Consider the following 25724-nt stretch of genomic DNA (forward strand, 5'->3'; position numbering starts at 1 on the left):
GCTGAATTTCGGCGGCTCAGGAGCATTTCAGGCCTCTGCTGGCGACATGTGCAACATCTCGCAGTATGCAGTGCACTGCTGCCTAAGGGAGGTCACAGACGCACTGTACCACACGAGGAACAGGTTCATCACCTTCCCTCTCGACAGAAACAATCAGAACGAGCGAGCATGGGGGTTCGCCCGCATTGCTGGCTTCCCCATGGTGCAGGGTGCCATGGGCTGCACACATATTGCCCTGCGTGCCCCGCACATCAACTCGGCTATCTTTGTCAACCGAGAGGGCTTCCACTCCCTCAACGTGCAGCTGGTGTGTGACCACACGCATCGCATCTTGGAGGTCGACGCCTGCTATCCTGGGAGCAGTCACGACGCCTTTGTCATGCGGCAGTCCAACGTGCCAGCTATCTTTCATCCGACTCGGCAAGTCAAAGGCTAGCTACTGGGTGACTAGGGCTATCCCCTCACAACGTGGCTCATGACACCGGTCAGGAATTCCAGCACACGTGCACAGCAGGCCTATAATGACAGCCATGCTGCCACACGCAACATTGTGGAGCACACCATAGGCCTCCTCAAACAACTGCCTAGACCGGTCTGGAGGAGCCCTGCAGTACTCCCCTGAGCTGGTGGCCAGATTCATTGTGGTCTGCTGCACGACCTCGCCATCATGAGGGACCAGCCTTTGCCACCGATGATTGCAGAAGATCCTGACCCAGAGGTGGAGGAGGAGGAGGCTGAGGAGGAAGAGATGGAGGAGCAGGAGGAGGAAGAGGCTGAGGAGGAGCAGGAGGAGGGGGTGGGGCCGGAAGAGGAGGTGGATGAAGATGCAAGGGTGCAGCAGGCACCACACGCCTTGTCTGTAAGGGCTGTGTGTGCTTGCCTTTTCCATGTCCGCTATCATTAATTTGAACTACATCCCCCAACTCACCAACAGTCCTACATTTCCCACCTTTCCCCTCCCACAAGACGATCAAATCACCATCCATCAGATTACACATTGGTGTCCCTCTCAGCTCATTGCATGAATAAAAACCATCACCAAATGCAAAATCAAACTCTCATTTATGGATTAATAAATGAAAATATGCAAACAGAACAGAACTATTCACCCTTGTGCATTCCCTTAGTGCCTGTTGTCCGTGTGCCTTTACCTATCCTTGTGCTCCTACGAGGTGCTTCCCCAGTGGCTGGAGCATGGGCGGTAGAAGGTTGCTGGCTTTCAATGGAGGAACGTCCAGGTGGCCTTGGAGGACGACCTCGAGCAGCTCTGGGCCTGGAGGGCCCGGCTTCAGACTGCACCATCTCAGCATGGGTTGCAGTGGTCTGGCCTGGCTGGCCGACAGGCAACAACAGGGGCACTGGTGGAGTGGCAGGCGTGGGAGCAGGAATACTGTCGTCCTGAGAGAGGACAGCAGGTCCGAATGCCATGGTGCCACTGCCACGCTCCCGGGGCGGCGCCTCACCACTCCTGGTGATCGGCTGGAGAATGGATTGCCGGAGTGCTGTGATGCCCTGGAAGCCCCGTTCCACAGTGGTCCCCAGAGCCACGATAGCAGCAGTCTGAGCTTCCAATGCAGCAGTCTGAGATGCAAATACAGTAGTCGGACCTTGGATGGCAGATGTTTGTGCTGCAATGGATGTTGTGACATCAGTCGTCAGACGCTGCATCATGGTGGGTTCCACAGGTGCACTGACGGAGGTGACCACCCGTTCCATGTTGGAAAGGATGGGCTCCAAGCTCTGCGCAAAGCCCTGCGCCAAGTTGGAGCTGGACTCCTCCATGTCCCTTCTTATTATGCGCAGGCTTTCTGGCAGGCTTTCCAGTGCTCCAAGCATTTGTTGGTGTACGCCAGTCAGCCTTCTTCTGTAGCCTGGCCCATCGAAGTCCTCATCTGACTCCTCTGCAGCAGAACTAGTGAGCGACCTCGCCCTCTGACGAGTTGGCTCCTGTGGTATCCGTTCCCTCCGCCCCGGCTCGGTGTCTCGCCATGTGCAGATCCCTCCTCTAACCTAACCTCGAAAGGACGCGCAGTGTCAGTCTCTGAGCTGGTGGAAGCAAGTGTCAGATCGAGTGACGGTGTGGCTTCAGTGTCCTCTTCCTCCTCCTCCTCCTTGGGTGCCGCCACGTGTTCTTGGGTATCTGCAATTACAAAGGGAAACAGGTTGAGATGTGGACTGGGGAGAGGAGCAAGTAAGAGGTGCATGCTGGCAGCATGTGCTGCACGTGAGTCAGAAAAGATTATGGGAGGAGGGAGATGTGGAAAAGGAGAAGGAGCATTAGATATGCAGAGACCCCTTGACTGGGACCTCCAGTGCAAAATGTTGTAACAGCTTCAGCGACGGCCCGCCCAATAATCCGCAGCACTGCCTCCTCTAGGGGGGTGAGGATGTGTAGACATGCCCATCCAGCCTCAGGTCCCTCCGGCTGGCGGATGTTATACGCCACCTTCTCCTGCAAGACCGAGGACAGTGTGTCAGTGAGTGTCCTGCAAGGTGTGTTTGTGATGTGCCTGTCATGGTCAAATAGCTGCCAGTTTGTATGACTTGAGTGGTGGTTGTGTGGCCTGCAAGTGTGTGCAATGTACGGGTGAGATGCAGCATTGCGTATGGATGGGCAGTGTTTGTTGGTGGGTGGGTGGGTGACGGGAGGTGTCATGCGTGGAGTATTGGTGCAGTTGGTAGGATGTGCCACTTGACACTTGCATTTACTCACCTTGACTACTCGTGTCAAATCATTAAATTTCTTGCGGCACTGCACCCACGTGCATGGTGCAATGCTCCTGGCATTCACCTCCTGTGCCACGGCCTGCCAATGCCTACGCAGCTGTAGTCTAGACAGTCTCCAGCCACCCTGCGGGTACATGCCTGCCCTCCTTTGGTCCACACCTTCCATCAGGGCCTCCAGAGCATCGTCCGAGAATCTTGATGCCCGCTCTCTTGCTGATGCAGCTACTTGTGATGCCATTCTCCCTTCTCCTACTTGGCTGTGTATCCATTGGAAATGTGCAGGCAGCTGATGACGTGCGCTGTCCACGCCCCATTTCCAACTTCCTCATTCTCCGTGCAGCCTCTCAGCAGCGAGGGCTGCGCTTGCTGCATGGAGATTTCATGGTATCAGGCAGTACGAAGTTCATGTGCTGCCTGCGTAGGGTCCATTGGGGGCGGAGTGGTAGTGCATCACCCAGAATGGACCTTTATCCAATTTTCCCCCTATGTCTTCTAACTGTTTTTCAGTATTTCTGATTTTACTAGCCTGCCTATCACTTTTGTAACTTTCTGTTTCAAAGTCTGGCTGCACTTGCAGGCTTCCTGTTCCAAAAAGCCTGCCTTTCTGTGTCCCTGTCTCTCTTTTTAACTCCCTTTTCAGCGACTGGCAGGGATCAAAGGACTTTCCAATAACAATGGTTGTGAGGTGTTTTTTGATTATACAGATTAATGGATTGCTTATTGCTTAGCCTCTGGGAAAACAACTTTCATTTAGCATATTAGCCACTATCCATCTAGGTGCCATTTAAAAACAATCTTGTGAAATACACTTTGCTTAAAAAAATGTTCAAAGTAACTCTTATTTTCATATTATTTCTGTGGGGAAATGGTCAGCAAATCCTGAAACGTGACACTGTCTCTTGCTGGCTTGGTATCTGTTTTCCTTATATCTATCTGTGAAGTGCCTTGGGATTTTTTTTATGTTAAAGGTGCTATAAAAATACAAGTTTTGTTTTTGCATTGCATATAAGCTAAGATTACTTTGTCAGAATTATTCACGGATGGAATGCTCAAATCCCTAATATGCGCCCCTGGTGGGAAAATGCTTCCTATTTGGAGCACATATTCATAAAGTTTACTCCTAACTTTCAACTTTTAAATTTCCAGCTATAAGTGACAACATCAAGCACTTCTATTTAAGGTTGTTTATAGTTTACATGCAGTGCACATAATAGAATCATCGAAAATTTACGGCACAGAAGGAGGTCATTCGGCCCATCGTGTCTGCGCCAGCCAAAAATGAGCCACCCAGTCTAATCCCACTTTCCAGCACTTGGTCTGTCGAAACTTAACACTATACCAATGCACTAACACACTCAGACCAGTATCACAAAGGGAAAAGTTTTACTTTAATTGACTTGTAAACAAAGGAAGCTGTATTCTGAACAATGGTCAGAACAACGTCTTCACTGAACAAAGGAAACAGTTCACATTTATACAGTTTAATTAGTAATGTCCACCTGTCATAGAATATGGGCATACATGTACATTCTTTATTGGTTCAGGTAGTTGGTCAATCAAGTAGTGAGCCTGCCCCCTCTGGACATCCATAGCTCATTCCTGTTTTGGCACGTAGGCCTCGGAGGCCTGAGCACATTATCCTCCCTACATTCTTGAGCTGGTTATCAGTAGGGCTGAAGTCAGTCTCAAGGCCACATGGCCTCTCAAGAAACTGTATTCTCATTATATTTTATAGTCAGCAATACCCTTATCTGCTCGGGGGGCCAGACGGTACTAAGCACCTGCACAGCCAGCTTAATTATCAACATACCAAGGCTTAAACATAATTACACAATTGTGTCTTTCTGTGTGTGTGTGCTGTAGCTACCCCATTATGTGAGCCAAAGAGTTAACATGGTCAAATATCCAAAATGCATTTCTTCTTTAATATGGTCAAGTAACTGTTCATGCATTTCTACATTAATATGGTCAAGTAACTGTTCATGCATTTCTACAGGTCCATGGCCATATAGGTTACGGCACTTCAGCTGCACATCCAGGTACTTTTTAAATGAGTTGAGGGTTTTTGCCTCTACCACCCTTTCAAGCAGTGAGTTCCAGACCCCCACCACCCTCTGGGTGAAAAAAATTTTCTTCAGCTCCCCTCGAATCCTTCTACCAATCACTTTAAATCGATGCCCCCTGGTTATTGACCTCTCTGCTAAGGGAAATAGGTTCTTCCTACCCACTCTATCTAGGCCCCTCATAATTTTATATACCTCAATTAAATTACCCCTCAGCCTCCTCTGTTCCAAAGAAAACAACCCCAGCCTATCCAATCTTTCCTCTTGGCTAAATTTCTCCAGTCCTGGCAACATCCTTGTAAATCTCCTCTGTACCGTCTCTAGTGTAATCACATCTTTCCTGTAATGTGGTGGCCAGAACTGTACGCAGTACTCTAGCTGTGGCCTAACTAGTGTTTTATACACTTGTCGTCATGAATGAAGATGAAACAGTCAAATTTTCAAAACATGGACTGAATGATAAAATTGCACTTAGAGAAAGAGCAGCACCTACTGATTAGTTCATGATTCACTTATTACAATCTTGAAGAATCCACATCAATAATACACATCCATATTCCTCAGTCTGAAATCATTTGCATGAATTTTTTGTCCTGCTTGTTGGAGAATGTTTCTATTGTAAAATAAAAATTCCAATGTCTTTGCTTCATTTATTTTCAGATTAGAAGTTGAAATGTTGCAATTACTTTGACTGCTTCTAATCCATACACAATTTTATTATTTTCATCTGTGTGTAAAGTTAAACAAAAACACTTTTACCAAACTGTCAATGGTATGTAACATTTATGCCTGTTCACTTGTTTTTTTGTGTAATAATAACTATTGTTTGTTCAGACCTGTGAACAATATTATTCTCTGATTAAAATAATAATCAGGATACAAATTCAACTGAACTGAAGACATCATGGCTGAATTGAAGAGACTATTATGATACCATATCCGTACTTACCTCAACCATAACAATTCAAGATGACAGTGTCTCTATTTTTAAACATAAACAATTAACTTAGAACAATTAAACTTTTTTGCTAAAGTGAAACTCAGAAAAATAATACAGATGAATAGGTACAAAAAAGGAAGTTGCTACAGGAAAATGCTGTGGCCTTGACCTTGTGATCTAGTACAATCAATTTTTGTAATTCCTTTTACAACAGCTAATGGTACCCATGAGTTAAAGCTAAACCTCCTTTCACTTCTAATGTTAAGCTTCCACTTGCAAAACTTGACTGGGTATTACCGTTGAACAAGATTAGCAGGATATATATTTTGCTTTACCTAATGCATAAGCATTAATTAAAGAATCATAGAATCTTACAGCACAGAAGGAGGCCATTCGGCCTGTCATGCTTGTGCCAGCTCCCTGAATGAGCTATCCAATTAGTACCACCACCCTGCTCTTTCTTCATAGCCCTGCAAATTTTTCCTTTTCAAGTATATATCCAACTCCCTTTTAAAAGTTACTATCGAATCTGCTTCCACTACCCTTTCAGACACTGCATTCCAGATCATAACAACTCGGTGAGTAAAAAGAGCTCTCATCTCCCCTCTGTTTCTTTTGATTTAAAGAACCAAAATATCTGTATAGAAAGGCTACAGGCTGCATGGAGTAATAACTATTGGGGATTATTACTCATAATGCCACAGACAAACTATAATCAATTTACCCTCAAGTGCAGGTGAACCAATTTGGGATTATTCTCACAAATTATGCACTATTCTTGAGTTTGGATATATAGCCTTGTGTCATAACTTTATATTTTCTGTAATAAAATTCAGTTTTACTACAAAATCAGCACCAATGAAGTATGTTCACAGTAATTCACACATTTAAAAAAAATGGTGAGGAAGAAATTGCTCAGTGTGCCTGCGTGGAGAGGAATATAGAGATGAGAGACTTTGATTCAGCAATCCAGTAATCTCATTAAAATCTGGAATTTGAGAACTCTGCACCCTGGGCTCAGTAACCTCCTGAGTTTTTCCTCAATTATTGTTTTAAACATTTGAGAAATTCCAAAAATAAATAATTTAATATATTACAAAAACATTTCAGCAGGATATATAAACCAATAAAATGAATCCAAGCAGCAGTTGTCTAATGCACTTACAATTAAATGTTAGTATGCAGGTGCAGCAGGTGATCAAGAAGGCCAACGGAATGTTGGCTTTTATTGCTAGGGGGATAGAATATAAAAACAGGGAGGTATTGCTGCAGTTATATAAGGTATTGGTGAGACCGCACCTGGAATACTGCATACAGTTTTGGTCTCCATACTTAAGAAAAGACATACTTGCTCTCGAGGCAGTACAAAGAAGGTTCACTTGGTTAATCCTGGGGATGAGGGGGCGGACATATGAGGAGAGGTTGAGTAGATTGGGACTCGACTCATTGGAGTTCAGAAGAATGAGAGGCGATCTTATTGAAACATATAAGATTGTGAAGGGGCTTGATCGGGTGGATGCGGTAAGGATGTTCCCAAGGATGGGTGAAACTAGAACTAGGGGGCATAATCTTAGAATAAGGGGCTGCTCTTTCAAAACTGAGATGAGGAGAAACTTCTTCACTCAGAGGGTGGTGGGTCTGTGGAATTTGCTGCTCCAGGAAGCTGTGGAAGCTACATCATTAAATAAATTTAAAACAGAAATAGACAGTTTCCTAGAAGTAAAGGGAATTAGGGGTTACGGGGAGCGGGCAGGAAATTGGACATGAATTTAGATTTGAGGTTAGGATCAGATCAGCCATGATCTTATTGAATGGCGGAGCAGGCTCGAGGGGCCGATTGGCCTACGCCTGCTCCTATTTCTTATGTTCTTAAATGAATTGGAGAAGAATTTCCAGTAACTACTGAACATTAGTTTCTGGACAAGGTTCACCGATGCACAAACGGTGGAAAGCACAGTTTGATAATAATGCAAGTGTGAAAAAAAGAATGCTACATTGCATAGCTAAACCGATAAGCAGATAGAAACGGGTCGATTTATTTGCTTTGAAAATATCAAGGACTAATCATACAGAGAGTTTGCGAATCCATACCGTTTGCAGCCTTGCTCTCCGGCGAGCCATCGACCCTGCACACTGGCAGCAAAACTGAGCGGCGTCCCAAAAACATACACTAACATGTTGCTAACACTGATGTTCATCAGCAACACGTTGATCGGGCTCCTCAGCGCCTTGAACTTGCAGAACATCAGCAGCACCAGCAGGTTGTTGAGAAAGCCCAAGACCGTGATGAAGCCAAGACACACTGCCACCACCGTGAGCACAGGCCAGGTCAGTCCACCTGACTCCACCTGGGTAAAGGCAGTTCCAGAGCTGAAGCCAAAGTTCCGGTTTGTACTCGTCGTCTCGATGCAAGATACATTTGCTATGAGTTAACAGCGGACTTCTAAAGAGTCCGATTGATCCTTAAAAGACGGAGATTAGAGTTCGGGTCTTTGCGCGTCTACCGAATTTGAATTGTTAATGTTCTCATCTGTTTCGTACTGACTGTGATGTGAGACATGGGGAAGATACTGGCAACCGCTGCAGCCTTATATAGTAAATCACCTGTTACTATAGTGACCCGAGGTGCATGCCTGACATAATTCAATTTCACACCAATGACAAAAAAAAATGCAAGGACTCAACCAAATGAATGGTAAAGTGTAACTGCAGTGGTTACCAGCCTCCAGTAGTATTGTGCTCCAGCATTTAGACTGCAACATCATTGAAAGGGCAGCAATTTAGAAAGACACAAATGTGAGAGCAACTAGGGAAGCAGGCACTCACATGCATGATTCTGTTCTGGTGGTTGCATATCAGACGGATATTGAGAAAATAAAATCCCTTTCAATTTATATAGGGTCCTTAGAAAGACAGCCAATCTGTAGAATTGTGTTGCCTCTGTCACACTGTTGCTATTGTTTGGGTTGTTGTGATTTTCACTTTGTGACTGGAAGAGGTTTAGTGAAAAAGATTTTTTGTGGTGATTTTTAATTTCAATTGTTTAAAATGATGACATCAATGATTCACCCTAATAATGTGTCTGTGACCTCCCTTAATACAGCAGATGTCCCCAGCAGTAGACTGGAAGGAGCTGGTCTCATAAAAATCAAGCAACGTGGTGACTTTGACAGCCACTGGCAGTGCCGCACAGATAATGCTGCCCTGAGCTCGACACTTTCTGAACGCTATTGTGCTCCCAGTTTTGCAGGGTTTGTGGGACCTCAGAAGGTCAACCAGCACATCGGTCTCCACTTGACGCATACTATTGCTGGAGGGCATGTCATCACATTGTCCAGTGATCCCTATGAGTGAGCCAGCTGGACAGCTTTGAGTTCTTCAAATCCCTCCCCCATGGTTGTTTGCTTTCTTTTGCTAAAGAGTTGGAGTTTGTTCCCCAATACCTGCATAGTGGCAGTCCTAGCAGTCATAGCAGCTGCACCTACTATGGCAGAGGTTTACATGAAGGAGCTTGAAGCTGTAACTGCCACAGCCACTGGCCATTGTGTTATGGCAATCTGTAGTAAGGACAATTCGTGCTTCACTACAGTAGTCAGGTTGGACATATTGGTACAGATCTGGGTGCTGGAGTCCTCCAAAATACCCAGACTAACCTCCAAAGCTATAAGCATGAGGCCAGAACCTGCTTGGCCCTCATCATTCCTCCTTTCCATTCATACTAAGCTCTTCACCTGGTAAATTTATGGTGCTGGTGCTGAGTGACATGGAGATTGTGAACAGGAGCTCCCCTGCGGAATGCTTGGCACTTATCATTTTTTGCACTAAAAATGGAATTATCCAGATTATCCAGTAATTTAAATGTGACAGCAAAATGGAAATTTAGCATTAAAAAATTGAATAAACAGATAATTTAATGTCAATTAATTCAAATTAAGAGTAGACTCTATACTACTTCATATAAGAGGGTATACCCCAAAAGACTGAACCAAAAATTATAATGGTGAATTATGTATGTTGTGGTAAATTGCTAATGAGTAATCTATAAACAAAATAAGAGAGTCCTTGGCTCTCGTTTCTTGTTATAACAGCAATACATTTTCAACCTAGAAATGATTGTTGGCTATATTGGTATTTTTCTGACCACTATTTTAACACCTCTGTTAAATGTTTATCCACTAATATCACCAAAAGTATTTTCAGGCTTTGGTAACAAAATTAAATATTAGTAACTAGCAGATTTCCCATAATGCTGCTTGCAGTGAGTCGGAAGTGTTATGCGATCAGCAATGTTATGCAAAGTAGTATTATGAGGGCCACTGACTTATCGCATTGGGGGCAGCTCTGGTCAGGTCATTGAATTTGTTCCCATATTGCTGCTGGGTACGTTGTGTCAGACTCCTGGCATTCACGTGCTCTGCTACCTCTGCCCACTATTGCCGAGATATCTTGCAGGGTGCTCTGCACCAATCTGCAGGGAACAACATCTCCTTCCACCTGGACACCTCCTCCACCAAGACCTCCATGGCACTGTTCGAGAAACGGGGGGTTCTAGCAGCAGACATTTTGCATGTAGCAGCAGCTCTGTCTTTCTTCATTCAATAAAGGCACCTCCCCTTTAAGAGGTGAAGGGTGCCTTTAAATTGTGGGCCCCTCACCGGATTTCCCATGCCTTCCAATCGGCAAGCTGCCAATTAATAGCGCCAGTAGCGCCGACGGCGTGACCTCACTATGTAAATGAGGCACACTCCTCAAAATGGTGCATGCCTCATGTCAGCAGGTTCAGGAGGATGTAGCAGATGCCCCACCCACTTTGCAACCATTTTGGGCACTATTTAAAAATCACCCCCCAGGAAGTCTTTAATAAATATAAATTTCCATCAAGAAACAAAATTATCTTATAAAATGCTCAAAGGTTCTTCATTTATGGAGTTTTTGGGCCAAGATTTTAGATTAAAAAAATCCTTAAGCCTGAAAAGTGGTTCACAAAATAAATTTTCTAACTGAATTTACAATTAAAATAAAGCGGTGATTAAAAAACCCTTTTTCTTTTTTAACTGTCAGGAAAAAAAACAATTATAGAAGTTGCTAATCGCAGGTGCTAATGATTACAGATGTTTTCAGTCTGAGCAGTTGAAAATAGAAATCGGCATTTATTAAGTCACTTGCCTGAAATAAAACTTTGGAAATTCAATCCCCAGTTTCTTTCAAATTCTTTTGGAAAAAAGCAAAGGAACAGAATCCTCACAGAATGAGAGGACTTATCCTTCTACACCTCAATTCCTCTTGATGCACAGATTGCATGCTGGCAAATTCTGGAAACTGCACATGCTCAGAATGCACAGATGTGGTTGAATGCTCTCTCCAACTTTTGTAAGATAAAATATGCAGATGAAGCCCAGGCTTTCCATTTTTTAAAAAATTGTTTAAAACCTCATTTGGGTATTAGAAATTTCAGCTACTTAATTCAAATTATTGGCAGACAAATGTTTTTCAAAAAGCACTTGAGTGACTCATTTGGTTCATCGACAAGCCATGCATGACAGGCAACTGTTTACATAAGGTTTTCCGATTATAAAATGTTTACATACAGATTTCCCATTATAAGTGTTAACATGAAAAGTGCTATGGGAAATATAATTTTGGATAGGAAATGCACACTATATGCAAGACTTGGATAATATATAGATAAAGTAGTATGGTATAAAAATAACTTTTCAGTATGGTCACTGCTACAAAGTATTATGATCTTCATCAGGAGATTACTGCCTGCATCACATTGATCATGTGCATTATCATCTTGTGCTTTTGCAGCCAAGTTCATAGGATAGTACGTCTTTAATATGTCAAGCTAATAATACCTAACGTAAGAAACGGCTGAGTGCACTGGATACAGCAAAGGCTATGGGCCCCGACAACATCCCGGCTGTAGTGCTGAAGACTTGTGCTCCAGAACTAGCTGCGCCTCTGGCCAAGCTGTTCCAGTACAGCTACAACACTGGCATCTACCCGACAATGTGGAAAATTGCCCAGGTATGTCCTGTCCACAAAAAGCAGGACAAATCCAATCCAGCCAATTACCGCCCCATCAGTCTACTCTCAATCATCAGCAGAGTGATGGAAGGTGTCGTCGACAGTGCTATCAAGCGGCACTTACTCACCAATAACCTGCTCACCGATGCTCAGTTTGGGTTCAGCCAGGACCACTCGGCTCCAGACCTCATTACAGCCTTGGTCCAAACGTGGACAAAAGAGCTGAATTCCAGAGATGAGGTGACATCAAGGCATCATTTGACCGAGTGTGGCACCAAGGAGCCCTAGTAAAATTGAAGTCAATGGGAATCAGGGGGAAAACTCTCCAGTGGCTGGAGTCATACCTGGCACAAAGGAAGATGGTAGTGGTTGTTGGAGGCCAATCATCTCAGCCCCAGGACATTGCAGCAGAAGTTCCTCAGGGCAGTGTCCTAGGCCCAACCATCTTCAGCTGCTTCATCAATGACCTTCCCTCCATCGTAAAGTCAGAAATGGGGATGTTCGCTGATGATTGCACAGTGTTCAGTTCCATTCGCAAGCCCTCAAATAATGAAGCAGTCTGAGCCGCATGCAGCAAGGCCTGGACAACGTCAAGGCTTGGGCTCATAAGTGGCAAGTAACTTTCGCGCCAGACAAGTGCCAGGCAATGACCATCTCCAACAAGAGAGTGTCTAACCACCTCCCCTTGACATTCAACGGCATTACCATCGCCGAATCCCCCACCATCAACATCCCGGGGGTCACCATTGACCAGAAACTCAACTGGACCAGCCGTATAAATACTGTGGCTACAAGAGCAGGTCAGAGGCTGGGTATTCTGCGGCGAGTGACTCACCTCCTGACTCCCCAAAGCCTTTCCACCATCTACAAGGCACAAGTCAGGAGTGTGATGGAATACTCTCCACTTGCCTGGATGAGTGCAGCTCCAACAACACTCAAGAAGCTCGACACCATCCAGGACAAAGCAGCCCACTTGATTGGCACCCCATCCACCATCCTAAACATTCACTCCCTTCACCACCGGCGCACTGTGGCTGTAGTGTGTACCATCCACAGGATGCACTGCAGCAACTCGCCAAGGCTTCTTCGACAGCACCTCCCAAACCTCCGACCTCTACCACCTAGAAGGACAAGAATAGCAGGTACATGGGAACAACACCACCTGCACGTTCCCCTCCAAGTCACACACCATCCCGACTTGGAAATATATCACCGTTCCTTCATCGTCGCTGAGTCAAAATCCTGGAACTCCCTAACAGCACAGTGGGAGAACCTTCATCACACGTACTGCAGCGGTTCAAGAAGGCAGCTCACCACCACCTTCTCAAGGGCAATTGGGGATGGGCAATAAATGCCGGCCTCGCCAGCGACGCCCACATCCCATGAACGAATAAAAAAAAACTAATGTAGAACCAAGAGTGAAGGTCATGGAGGAGGTGATGTAATGGCCTTTTAGTTGAGCTTAAAAGTGAGATAATTGTAAGGAAGTTAGGGAGCACCTGCCTAGCTCTCTTACAGTAGATCAATGGATGGTAACCTTTGTATGCTGAAAAGATCATTCCTCCTTCCAAAGGCAGTATTAATTAATTGATCCCTGGCTGTGTCTGAGAAATGTGCTTTCTGTACACCCCCAGACATACTTCCTATGGAATGATTTGCTTCACAGCTGGCTATACAGTGTGGGCCATTATTGTAATTTAGTGATCATTAAGCCATTTGAGATGTACTGTACAGGGATTATTGCATCAAGACTGGTCAGAATTTTGATGTTAATAGTAACAAATTGATCCAGTAGAAAACAGAAATTGGAGAGCTTAGGACTCCCGATTCTGAAAGTAGAAAAGATAGCAACGAGATTGTCTTCTAATGCTTCAGATCAGTGGTACAAATGATGGCCAAATGAAGCTTGGGATACATTTGACCTCTTCTCCCAGACTCGCCTATCTACACCACATGGACATTGTGCACATATTGTACATTCAGATTAGGTTTTGTTCTCCAAAACAGAATGTTAAGTTACTTCAAGTTTAAAATGTCAGCTTTTTGGTCAGTAACCTCGAATTTATCAGAAGTGGAAACCTCAGCAGAGTTATTCCATTAATTGTATACTAATGTTAAAAGCTGTTCTTTGTGATCAAGTTTACTCTTGGGAAAAGGCTGAGAATATCAGAAACTCTTATTAACTGTCAAATTGATAAACTTGTACTAAATATTGATAACTTCAAAGAATTAGAAACAGTTAGTTTCACTACTATTGCGGTCATTTGCAAAATAGAAGCATTTTTATCCAGACACCCATTTTCTTTTTCAGTTGTGGTGTTGTGAAATTCATTTCATACTTAATAAATTAATATCACTCAAGAAAATGATGATGTGAACTTGACCTCAAATGAAATTTTTCCACACAATTTCACTTTTACGACTCTATTCTATAAAAGCAGTGATGATACTTTGAAATCTTCCCATTCATTAAACTGTCTTAGGCGAGGTCTGACCTAGAGTTCAATACTCGCTATTCTTCTTTCATTCATCATGTCTAATTTTTCATGTTTCTCATGATTGGCCTTAATGTATTTTTTGTGCTAATTTTTGTGAACTCATTTTAGCATAGGAGCTCTGCTCATGGTGGTTTAATTCAACGAACTGTCTATTATCAATTTCTTCCAGTCTTGTAGATACCTGCATTTTTTTTGTGAAAAGTAACACAAAGAAAATTATGGCACCTGTTCTTCCCTTTTACCCCATTCTTCCCACAATTCTATCTTTTATATTTTTATTACATTGGCATTTCTTTTATTGTTTTGCTAAATAGTGAATCTGGTCCAACATTTCTGTTTCTTTATTTTTTTGTGTGTGTATTCCATAGATGGGGTGACAAATGTAAGGAATCTTACAACACCAGGTTATAGTCCAACAGTTTTATTTGAAAATCACAAGCTTTCAGAGGCTTTCTCCTTCGTCAGGTGAAGTGTGGGATTCCTTGAAGGTTACCGCATTTATAGTCAGAGAACAATACCTGGTGATTACAGATAATCTTTCCAACTGCCCGTTGTCAAGGCAATCAAAGTGTTCAGACAGAGAGATGTTACATACAGGACCACCGAATATACAAACGGCCAGAACAAAAGACAGAGAGAGAGAGAGAGAGAGAGAAACATCTGAAAGGAAGAGAAAGAGAGAGAATGACCCATTGTATTAAAAACAGATAACTTTTTTTGCTGGTGGGGTTACGTGTAGCGTGACATGAACCCAAGATCCCGGTTGAGGCCGTCCTCATGGGTGCGGAACTTGGCTATCAATTTCTGCTCGACGATTTTGCGTTGTCGTGTGTCTCGAAGGCCGCCTTGGAGAACGCTTACCCGAAGATCGGTGGCTGAATGTCCTTGACTGCTGAAGTGTTCCCCGACTGGGAGGGAACCCTCCTGTCTGGCGATTGTTGCGCGGTGTCCGTTCATCCGTTGTCACAGTATCTGCATGGTCTCGCCAATGTACCATGCTCCGGGGCATCCTTTCCTGCAACGTACGAGGTAGACAACGTTGGCCGAGTCACAGGAGTATGAACCATGTACCTGGTGGGTGGTGTCCTCTCGTGTGATGGTGTCTACCTCGTACATGTATATGCTGTGCGTTTTTAGAATCCCTCCACTCACCTGACGAAGGAGGTAAGCTCCGAAAGCTTGTGATTTAAAATAAAACTGTTGGACTATAACCTGGTGTTGTGCAAGTCCTTGCATTTGTCCACCCCAGTCCATCACCGGCATCTCCACATCATGTACTTTGAACAGAGGGATTGTATTTAGAGCAGAGTATATTTGGTTGTTTTAGGTACTGATCCTCACTTGTGCAGTATGATGCCAGTATGATGCTACTGCTATTTTAAGGTATGTACAGCTGAGGCTCCTCTCAAAGGAATTGATGCTGGCAAAGAGAGGTGCTGGGAAACGTACATTGTTGCCTAATGGGCAACTAGGGGAACTAGCAAAATACTGTGAGAATGTGTTGGTAAGAGTAAACAGTTTATGCTACTAATTACTGCTGTAGTACATCACTATGAGGTTATAGTGCCTCTACCTTGCCAATCCTGACGGGGGTCATTGAATTTTTTCCAGCACTGAATCTAAGACCTCTATATAGTGTTGTGCACATTGACACATTCAGCATTCTCCTGCCAAGTACCTTGACCCACCATTCTGATGACCTGATGGAGGGATAGAGAACATCTGTTCTCTGCTACAGCAAGATTTTAATGGTCTTTTCTTTAAATCATGGTACCCTGCTACTGTCACAACTGATAACCTTCATTATCTTGCATTTTTTCCACTACTTTTCTCTGCCACATTCTCCGTTCCCTTGCCACCAATTCCATCCCCTTCCTTGGCCACTGTCTCAGGCTGAAGCAGGCTGTTCGCAACCCCTGCTTCCTATTTGGAAGCTGAGCTTCCAATCCTATATCCTCTTCACCACAAAGACCGCTGCTTCCACCTCTGTTATATCACCCCTTTCCGGCTGTACCTCAACTCATCTGCTGCTGAAACCCTCATCCATGCTTTTGTTACCTCCAGACTCGACTATTGCAATGCTCTCTTGGCCGGCCTCCTATCTGCTATCCTCCATAAACTTTAACTCATCGAAAGCTATGCTGCCCGTATTGTAACTCACGCCATGTCGCTTTCACCCATCACCCTTGTGCTCGATGACCTGTACTGGCCCCCAGTCCACCAATCCCTCAATATTACAATTCTTATCCTCATGATCAAATCCCTACATGGCCTCGCCCCTCCCTATCTTTGTAACCTCCTCAGCCCTGCAATCCTCCAAGAACTCCCAGCTCCTCCAACTCTGATCTCTTGTGCATCCCCACTTCCTTTGCCCCACCATTGGCTGCCGTGCCTTCAGCCATCTAGGCCTTAAGCCCTAGAATTCCCTCCCTAAACCTCTCCAACTCTCCACTCTCTCTCCTTTAGGATGGTCCATAAAACCTACCTCTTTGACCAAGCTTTTGGTCACCTGCCCTGACGTGCTAATGCTTAGTGTCACTTTTTGTCTGATTACGCGTCTCTGAAGTGCCTTGGGACGTTTTACTACGTTAAAGGAGCTATATAAATGCAAGTGGTTGATGTTGTACTTCAGTAGCAAGACATGATAAACGGCTCCAATTTTTCTGACTCATTCACTGGGAATTTCCTTGAGGCTTCTCCCACTCCACCATCATAATTTTAGTGGAAGTTTATTTCTCTAATTTCTCTCATCATGCCTCCTTTTGTCTTACACTATTAAGATGATTATACGACTTATGTCATTTAATCATCTCCTGTTCTCCGTTTAATCACATCCAGTCCCTCTACACCTCCATCCCCCATCAGGACGGCCTGTGGGCCCTCCACTTCTTCCTGGAATAGAGGCCCAACCAGTCCCGATCCACTACCACCCTCCACCACCTGGCTGAACTTGTTCTTACATTGAACAACTTCTCCTTTAACTCCACTCACTTGTTCCAAATAAAATGTGTCGCTATGGGAATCCATATGGGTCCTAGTTATACCTGCCTTTTTGTGGGATACGTGGACCGTTCCTTATTCCAGTCCTACTCCGGTCCCCTCCCTCACCTCTTTTTCCGGTACATTGATGACTGTATCGGTGCCGCTCTTCCTGCTCTCACCCCGAACTGGAAAATTTAATCAACTTTGCTTCTAATTTCCACCCCTCCCTCGCCTTCATATAGTCCATCTCCGGCATGTCCTTTCCCTTTCTCGACTTCTCTATCTCCATTTCTGGGGATAGGCTATCAACCAACATCTAGTATAAGCCCACTGACTCCCACAGCTACACTTCTTTCCGCCTCACTTTCTGTAAGGACTCTATTCCATTCTTGCAGTTTCTCCATCTCCGTCACATCTGTTCTGACGATGCCGCCTTCCACACCAATGCTTCCAATATGGCTTCCTTTTTCCTCAACTGAGGATTCCCCTCCACTGTGGTTGACAGGGCCCTCGACCGTGTCTGACCCATTCCCTGTACTTCTGTCCTCACCCCTTCCCCTCCCTCCCAGAATCCCGATAGGAACCCCTTGTCCACCTTCCATCCCACCAGCCATCACATTCAATGGATCATCCTCCGCCATTTCTGCCACCTCCAGTGCGATCCCACCACCAAACATATCTTCCCCTCCCCTTTCAGCATTCCGAAGGGACCGTTCCCTCCACGACACCCTGGTCCACTCTTCAATCACCCCAACTCCCGCTCCCCTTCCCCTGGCACCTTCCCATGCAAGCGCAGGAGATGTAACACCTGTCCCAAACACTCCTTCCAGGTGAAACAGCGATTTACCTGTACATCTTCCAACTTATTATACTGTACTCGCTGCTCATGATGCGGTCTCCTCTACTCTGGGGAGACCAAACGCAGATTGGGTGATTGCTTTGCTGAACACCTCCGCCCAGTCTGCAAGCATGACCCTGAGCTTCCAATTGCTTGCCATTTTAATTCTCCATCCCACTCCCACTCTGACTTCTTTGTTCTTGGCCTCCTACACTGTTCCAATGAAGCTCAGTGCAAGCTCAAGGAACAGCACTTTGCAGCGTTCCAGCCTCAATATTGAGTTCAGTAGCTTTAGACTATAACCACCAGTCCAATTTTCTCAGACAGCAGGTGCTGGTAATGGTTCTGCTGTAACCATTTACACCTCCTCTGGACCCATCTTTTTTTTCTTTACTTATGCCATTACCACCCCCTTTTGCCTTGCACCATCATCCCTTTTGACACTTAATTACTCCTGCCCTCTACCCTATCACAGACCTTTCATTTTGTTCTTTCCTCCGCATCCCACTTTTCCCTGGCTCTGCACTTGTTAAATCTCATTTCTAACTTCTTCCAGTTCTGATGAAAAGTCTGTTTCTCTCTCCACAGATGCTGCCTGACCTGCTGAGTGTTTTCAGCATTTTCTGTTTTTATTTCAGATTTCCAGCATCCGCAATATTTCTTTCTTGTGCATGAGGTCATTTTTTCCCTGCCTCTTTTCTCTTGCTCTGTTCCACCTTATAAACTGTTCATCTTCTAGTTCCGAAGAAGAGCCATAAAACCTGAAATTTTAACCTTTCTTCTTTTTCCACAGGTGCTGCTTGACCTGCTGAGCATTTTCAACAGTTTCTGTTTTTATTGCTGACTGTTCTCTGTCCTATTGCCACCAGCGCTGCAGTCTGTGCTTCTGCAGAGGTGGAGGCACTGGCAAGTCCCTGGCCGCTTCTTAGGTAGGGGTCTGCTGCAGATTCCAATGAAACTGCCACACACCATTGGTGCCTCAATGAAGAAAAAGCTCCCCCCCCCCACCCCCCGCCTCTGCTGCAAAGGCTGTCCTCTAATTTTCACAAAGCATAGCAAATTACACTAACTTTATTCGGGATTTATGCCAATCACGATTCCAATGGATATGCAAACAAACTGACCCTGAGAACTCTTGAGTAAATACTTCCCCAGACCATCTTTTTTTTTATTCGTTCATGGGATGTGGGCGTTGCTGGCGAGGCTAGCATTTATTGCCCATCCCTAATTGCCCTTGAGAAGGTGGTGGTGAGCCGCCATCTTGAACCGCTGCAGTCCGTGTGGTGACGGTTCTCCCACAGTGCTGTTAAGAATGGAATTCCAGGATTTTGACCCAGCGACGATGAAGGAACGATGATATATTTCCAAGTCGGGATGATGTGTGACTTGGAGGGGAACGTGCAGGTGGTGTTGTTCCCATGTGCCTGCTGCTCTTGTCCTTCTAGGTGGTAGAGGTCGCGGGTTTGGGAGGTGCTGTCGAAGAAGCCTTGGTGAGTTGCTGCAGTGCATCCTGTGGATGGTACACACTGCAGCCACAGTGCACCGGTGGTGAAGGGAGTGAATGTTTAGGGTGGTGGATGGGGTGCCAGTCAAGCGGGCTGCTTTGTCCTGGATGGTGTTGAGCTTCTTGAGTGTTGTTGGAAGTGCACTCATCCAGGCAAGTGGAGAGTATTCCATCACACTCCTGACTTGTGCCTTGTAGATGGTGGAAAGGCTTTGGGGAGTCAGGAGGGGAGTCACTCGCCACAGATTACCCAACCTCTGACCTGCTCTTGTAGCCACAGTATTTATATGGCTGGTCCAGTTAAGTTTTTGGTCACTGGTGACCCCCAAGGATGTTGATTGTGCGGGAATTCGGCGATGGTAATACTGTTGAATGTCAAGGGGAGGTGGTTAGACTCTCTCTTGTTGGAGATGGTCATTGCCTGGCACTTGTCTGGTGCGAATGTAACTTGCCACTTATCAACCCAAGCCTGGACGTTGTCCAGGCCTTGCTGCATGTGGGCACGGACTGCTTCATTATCTGAGGGGTTGCGAATGGAATTGAACACTGTCCAATCATCAGCAAACATCCCCATTTCTGACCTTATGATGGAGGGAAGGTCATTGATGAAGCAGCTGTAGATGGTTGGGCCCAGGACACTGCCCTGAGGAACTCCTGCAGCAATGTCCTAGGGCTGAGATGATTGGCCTCCAACAACCACTACCATCTTCCTTTGTGCTAGGTATGACTCCAGCCACTGGAGAGTTTTCCCCCTGATTCCCATTGACTTCAATTTTACTAGGGTTCCGTGGTGCCACACTTGGTCAAATGCTGCCTTGATGTCAAGGGCAGCCACTCTCACCTCACCTTTGGAATTCAGCTCTTTTGTCCACGTTTGGACCAAGGCTGTAATGAGGTCTGGTGCCGAGTGGTTCTCGAGCACAAGTCTTCAGCACTACAGCCGGGATGTTGTCGGGGCCCATAGCCTTTGCTGTATCCGGTGCACTCAGCCATTTCTTGATATCAGGTGGAATGAATTGAATTGGCTGAAGACTGGCTTCTGTGATGGTGGGGATATCTGGAGGAGGCCTAGATGGATCATCCACCCAGCACTTCTGGCTGAAGATGGTTGCAGTTGCTTCAGCCTTGTCTTTTTCACTCACGTGCTGGACTCCGCCATCATTGAGGGTGGGGATGTTTACAAAGCCTTCACCTCCCGTCAGTTGTTTAATTGTCCACCACCATTCATGACTGGATGTGGCAGGACTGCGAGCTTTGATCTGATCCGTTGGTGACCACAAATCTTTTTCCATTGGCGTACAAGAAGTTCAACTCACCATATGGACATTCCATTCCTTTATGATTAACTTATGAACTAGTAAACTAATTTATCTTCGTAATAATAGCGATTATGACCTTTATTGTATGAGTTTTAAATATTGGATTCTGTCCTGCATCACCTGACCTTCAATACAATGATGAACTCACAACCACAAGGACATGGAACAACACATTAATAATGCTCTCTATGCCAGATTAAATATAGTAATATTCAATTTAATATAAATCAAATATGAAACCAACAACTCTTCAGAAAATTATGAGATACTATGGACGACTGAACAGTGCTAATTTCAAAGGAAGATGAATTACTTAACCCACTCTTGACCCCTCTGTCCTTGCAAACTACCGCCCCATCACCAACCTCCCTTTCCTCTCCAAAGTCCTTGAACGTGCTTTTGCCTCCCAAATCCATGTCCATCTTTCCTGCCACTCCCTTTTTGAATCCCTCCAATCAGGTTTCCGTCCCTGCCACAGTACTGATTCGGCCCTTATCAAAGTCACAAATGACTTCCTATGTGACTGTGACTGTGGTAAACGATCCCTCCTCATCCTTCTTAACCTGTCTGCAGCCTTTGACATGGTTGACCACACCATCCCCCTTCAACGCCTCTCCTCCGTCGTCCAGCTGGGTGGGACTGCATTGGCCTAGTTCCATTCTTATCTATCCAGTTGTAGCCGGAGAATCACCTGCAATGGCTATCCTTGGCCCCCTCCTATTTCTCATCTACATGCTGCCCCTCAGCAACATCATCTGAAAACACAACGTCAGGTTCCACATGTACGCTGATGACACCCAGCTCTACCTCACCACCATCTCCCTTGACCCCTTCACCGTTCTGATTTGTCACACTACTTGTGTGACATCCAGTAATGGATCAGCAAATATTTCCTCCAAATATTGGGATGTCCCGAAGCCATTGTCTTTGGTCCCCGCCACAAACTCTGTTCACTAGCCACCGACTCCATCCCTCTCCCTGGCCACTATCTGAGGCCGAACCAGACTGTTCGCAACCTTGGCGTCCTGTTTGATCCTGAGATGAGCTTCCGACCACATATCTGGTCCATCACCAAGGTGGCCTACTTTCACCTTTTTTTTATTTGTTCATGGGATGTGGGCCTCGCTGGCAAGGCCAGCATTTATTGCCCATCCCTAATTGCCCTTGAGAAGGTGGTGGTGGGCCGCCTTTTTGAACTGCTGCAGTCCGTGTGGTGAAGGTTCTCTCACAGTGCTGTTAGGTAGCGAGTTCCAGGATTTTGACCCAGCGACGATGAAGGAACGGCGATATATTTCCATAACATTGCCTGTCTCTGCCCCTGCCTCAGCTCATCTGCTGCTGAAACCCTCACCCATGCCTTTGTTACCTCTAAACTTGACTATTCCAATGCTCTCCTGGCCGGCCTTCGACCTTGGACCCTCCATAAACCTGAGCTCATCCAAAACTCTGCTGCCCGTATCCTAACTCGCACCAAGTCCCATTCACCCACCACCCTTGTGCTCGCTGACCTACATTGGCTCCCAGTCTGGGAAAGCCTCGATTTTAAAATTATGATCCTTGTTTTCAAATCCCTCCATGGCATCACCCTTCCCAATATCTGTAACCTCCTCCAGCCCTACAATCCTCCAAGAACTCTGAGTTCTTCCAATTCTTGCCTTTTGTGCATCCCCGATTTTAATCGCTCCACCATTGGTGGCCGTACCTTCAGCTGCCTAGGCTCTGGAATTCCCTCCCAAACCTCTCTGCTTCTCTACCCCTCTCTCTTCCTTTAAGATGCTCCTTAAAACCTCCCTTTTCGATCAAGCTTTTGGCCACCTGTCCTAATATCACCTAATATGTGGCTCAGTGTCAAATTTTGTTTGATAATCGCTCCTATGAAGGCCATTGGGATGCTTTAATACATTCAAGGCACTATATAAATGGAAGTAGTTGTAGCTGTTGTCACCTACACAGTCGACATTTATTTAATTTGTCACTGCACGGATTTAGAGTGCAGGTAAGGTTTAGAGTGTGGCTTCCTCGGGCAAGTTTCTCACAGAATTATATGCAGTGTGTTGTTTTGCCACATTATTAAATGTATATGATCATGATAGGAGCCATATTTAAGATTTAATTTGTATTCTTTTTAGATCCTTTGTAACTATAGTAGTGTTAAGTAAGTGATGAAATCGTACTTGCTTTTATGACTGCACTTCATTCCTAACATATTTTTATGGGAACCATCAGATAATTTCAAACATCTCAGTGACAAAGTTTTCATCTGAAACTTTTTGCTGTAGTTTGTATTTGATGTTAAAAATGCATGTAAGTCATTCAGGAGTAGAATTTGCAATGAGTTTTCCCGATCTCTGGATGTATCTTCTGTGGAAGGTCATCAGGAACCATGTAAATGGGCGTGTATGTCTTTTCTCCAGGGTTTCTACCAAAGTTATGACGGAAGATCATGAGAAGTGCCACAGAAATTCCAGATCTCAATGTTTAATTTCAAGTCTAATGAGACAAATAAGCCTAGAAATTGCTCTGACTTTAAGCTTAATGCTAGCATCAAATGTGCGTTCGTAGCCAACAATGCAGAGTGCCCATTCCCTGATCATTGCAAAGTTGCTGATGGAAGAATTTTTGGTTCAAGTGCTAATGTGCTCAATTCGTGCATTATGTCAATAAACACAGCAGATTAGGCACATAATAGTGAAGCACCCCATGTTGCCAGATTTATGCATCACTTGTTTAATGATTTCATGTCGTTCAAGTAGAACAGGCATTGCTGGAGATGCTGCTGTGTAAAAGCAGGAGTCTTCAATTAAAAGTGAGCCGGGACAAATTTTCTTTCCACTTTCTAAATTTTTGCAATCTAGCAATGGATTTTGCCGATTAGCACCAGCAACAGTACAAAAGGACTGCATTTCTTATTAAGTAGCATTCAAGGCATACCAACAAGTCCTGTCACTCTGCTCCACAGTGGAGTTCCAGTCACAACTACCTGGTGATGATAATTGAAATGTGCCTGAGGAAGCTGAGATTTAGCAGGGAGGCAGTGACGGAGCGATGTGATCTTCTTCAGGAAGACCACTGGTCAACATGTAACATATGTGCAGTACTGCCTTTGGCTGTTAGAATCAGCATGGCCCTTAATTTTTATATTTGGGGTTTCTTCCAGCTAGCGCTGGGACAACTGCAGTGTCAGCTAGTTTATTGTTCACAAATATATACAGGTGGTCACAGATGCATTATTCAGTAAGGCCAATGACTTTGTCACTTTTGCCACTGACTAACAGAAAAATGTCAGGAAAATTCAATATAACTGAAAAAAAGAAAAAATTCTACAGAACTGCTGATTACCCAGAACCTAGAGGGTCATTGGCCCAATGCTATGCCATATTGATCCAGTAGGGATTTTGGTTTGTATATCTCACTGTGGACATGGTATGTAATTATCAGTACAGAATCACACAGGTGAATGCATGCTTCGCAAGGAGCTTTCACAATGTCTTCATTTTAAGGTAGTCATCCGTGCCATTCTAACTTGAAGAAGGATGGAGAGTAAAAGAATGGCTCTAGCACCAATTGCAGACAGCCTTACAATACTATTCCATCCCCCGCCCCACCCCCAAGGGATTACAGAATAATTGTCATCTGCTGCATGCTCCATAACTTATCAATGACAAATAAAAACTCAGTACAATCAAGTATAGTAAATTTATTTTTTCCTATTTTATTGTGGGTAAACATTGGCAACTTGAGTTGGAACGGTGCCACCCTTGGTGCTTGTATTTTGTTTCAGATCTGTGACATCTATGCTACTGCTCCTTCTAAGTGATTCCCTTGTGGAAGGAGAAAGTGTGTAGGCTGACTGCAGGATTTCATGGACAACCAGGTTGGCAAAACCATATCAGAATAAGAGGATGAAAATGCAAATGAGGAATTAGCAGCAGTAATAGCAATACAGCTGGAAAGAGTGCCTTCCAAGCAGTGCCATAGCTACATCATTGATTCAGAGGCAGTGACTGGACTCATGGCCACATCCACATCATCTGCTACGTTTACTGTGTGTTTGCTATTTTCTCTCTACTATATCTGCTACACATACTTTGCGTCACCTATGCATTCTGTCACTGGTCTAGATTTTACCCATTGATAGTCAATGGACACAAAGTTTAGTTTTTTGTCTATGAAATATTATTTCATTCTAGGATGGAGCCACATACATGACTGCTGTCATAATGAGTCCTAGACAACTGCCCCACTTTCTTTCTTTACCCTTATGTTCCTAAGCCCACTTTTTTTCTTTGACTGTTACACGCACATGACACAATGGCTGGCAATACTATATTACAAGTACCTCTTTCCATGATTACAAGGCAGTAATTTCTGGAAGGTTCACGTACACTTTAGCACAATTTTTTTTAGGTAAAGAGTAAGTCCTGCTCCACTTTAACTCCCATCCTCTTTGACTTTCATTGGATCCCCATCCCCAACACAGTTAATTAAAAATCTTTGTGCTCATTTACATGTCCCTCCATGATCTTGCCCCATCCCACCTCTGCAACACCTCTAGTCCTGCATGCCACCCTGCAGCCTCCACTCTTCTGACTTGGGCCTTGTTTACATACCCCACTCCCTCATTCCACCATTGGTAGTAGAACCTTCAGCCATATGGGCTATAAACTTTAGAGCTCTCTTCCTAACTCCTGCACCTTTCTACCTCTCTCCTCATGTTCTTCTAATACCTTCTCAAAACCTATTTAAGAATTGACTATACCTTTGGACAGCTCTTCTATTTCTTCTCCTAATACTGCTGACTATTCCCATCTCTGTAAAGTAGG

General features: G+C 44.8%; 1 protein-coding gene across 1 annotated transcript in view; it reads right to left on the reverse strand.

Moving 5' to 3' along the window:
- The window catches only part of LOC137323178 (pinopsin-like), a 31440-nt gene extending 21161 nt beyond the window's left edge, over positions 1-10279 (reverse strand). The window contains 2 exon segments of the mRNA XM_067986687.1: positions 7801-8072; positions 10259-10279. Of these exon segments, the coding sequence (XP_067842788.1) occupies positions 7801-7976 (176 nt within the window). The 5' untranslated portion in view covers positions 7977-8072; positions 10259-10279.
- Between the last annotated feature and the right edge of the window lie 15445 nt (positions 10280-25724).

The sequence above is a fragment of the Heptranchias perlo genome, chromosome 6, assembly GCF_035084215.1.
Source record: "Heptranchias perlo isolate sHepPer1 chromosome 6, sHepPer1.hap1, whole genome shotgun sequence".
NCBI classification, from domain to species: domain Eukaryota; kingdom Metazoa; phylum Chordata; class Chondrichthyes; order Hexanchiformes; family Hexanchidae; genus Heptranchias; species Heptranchias perlo.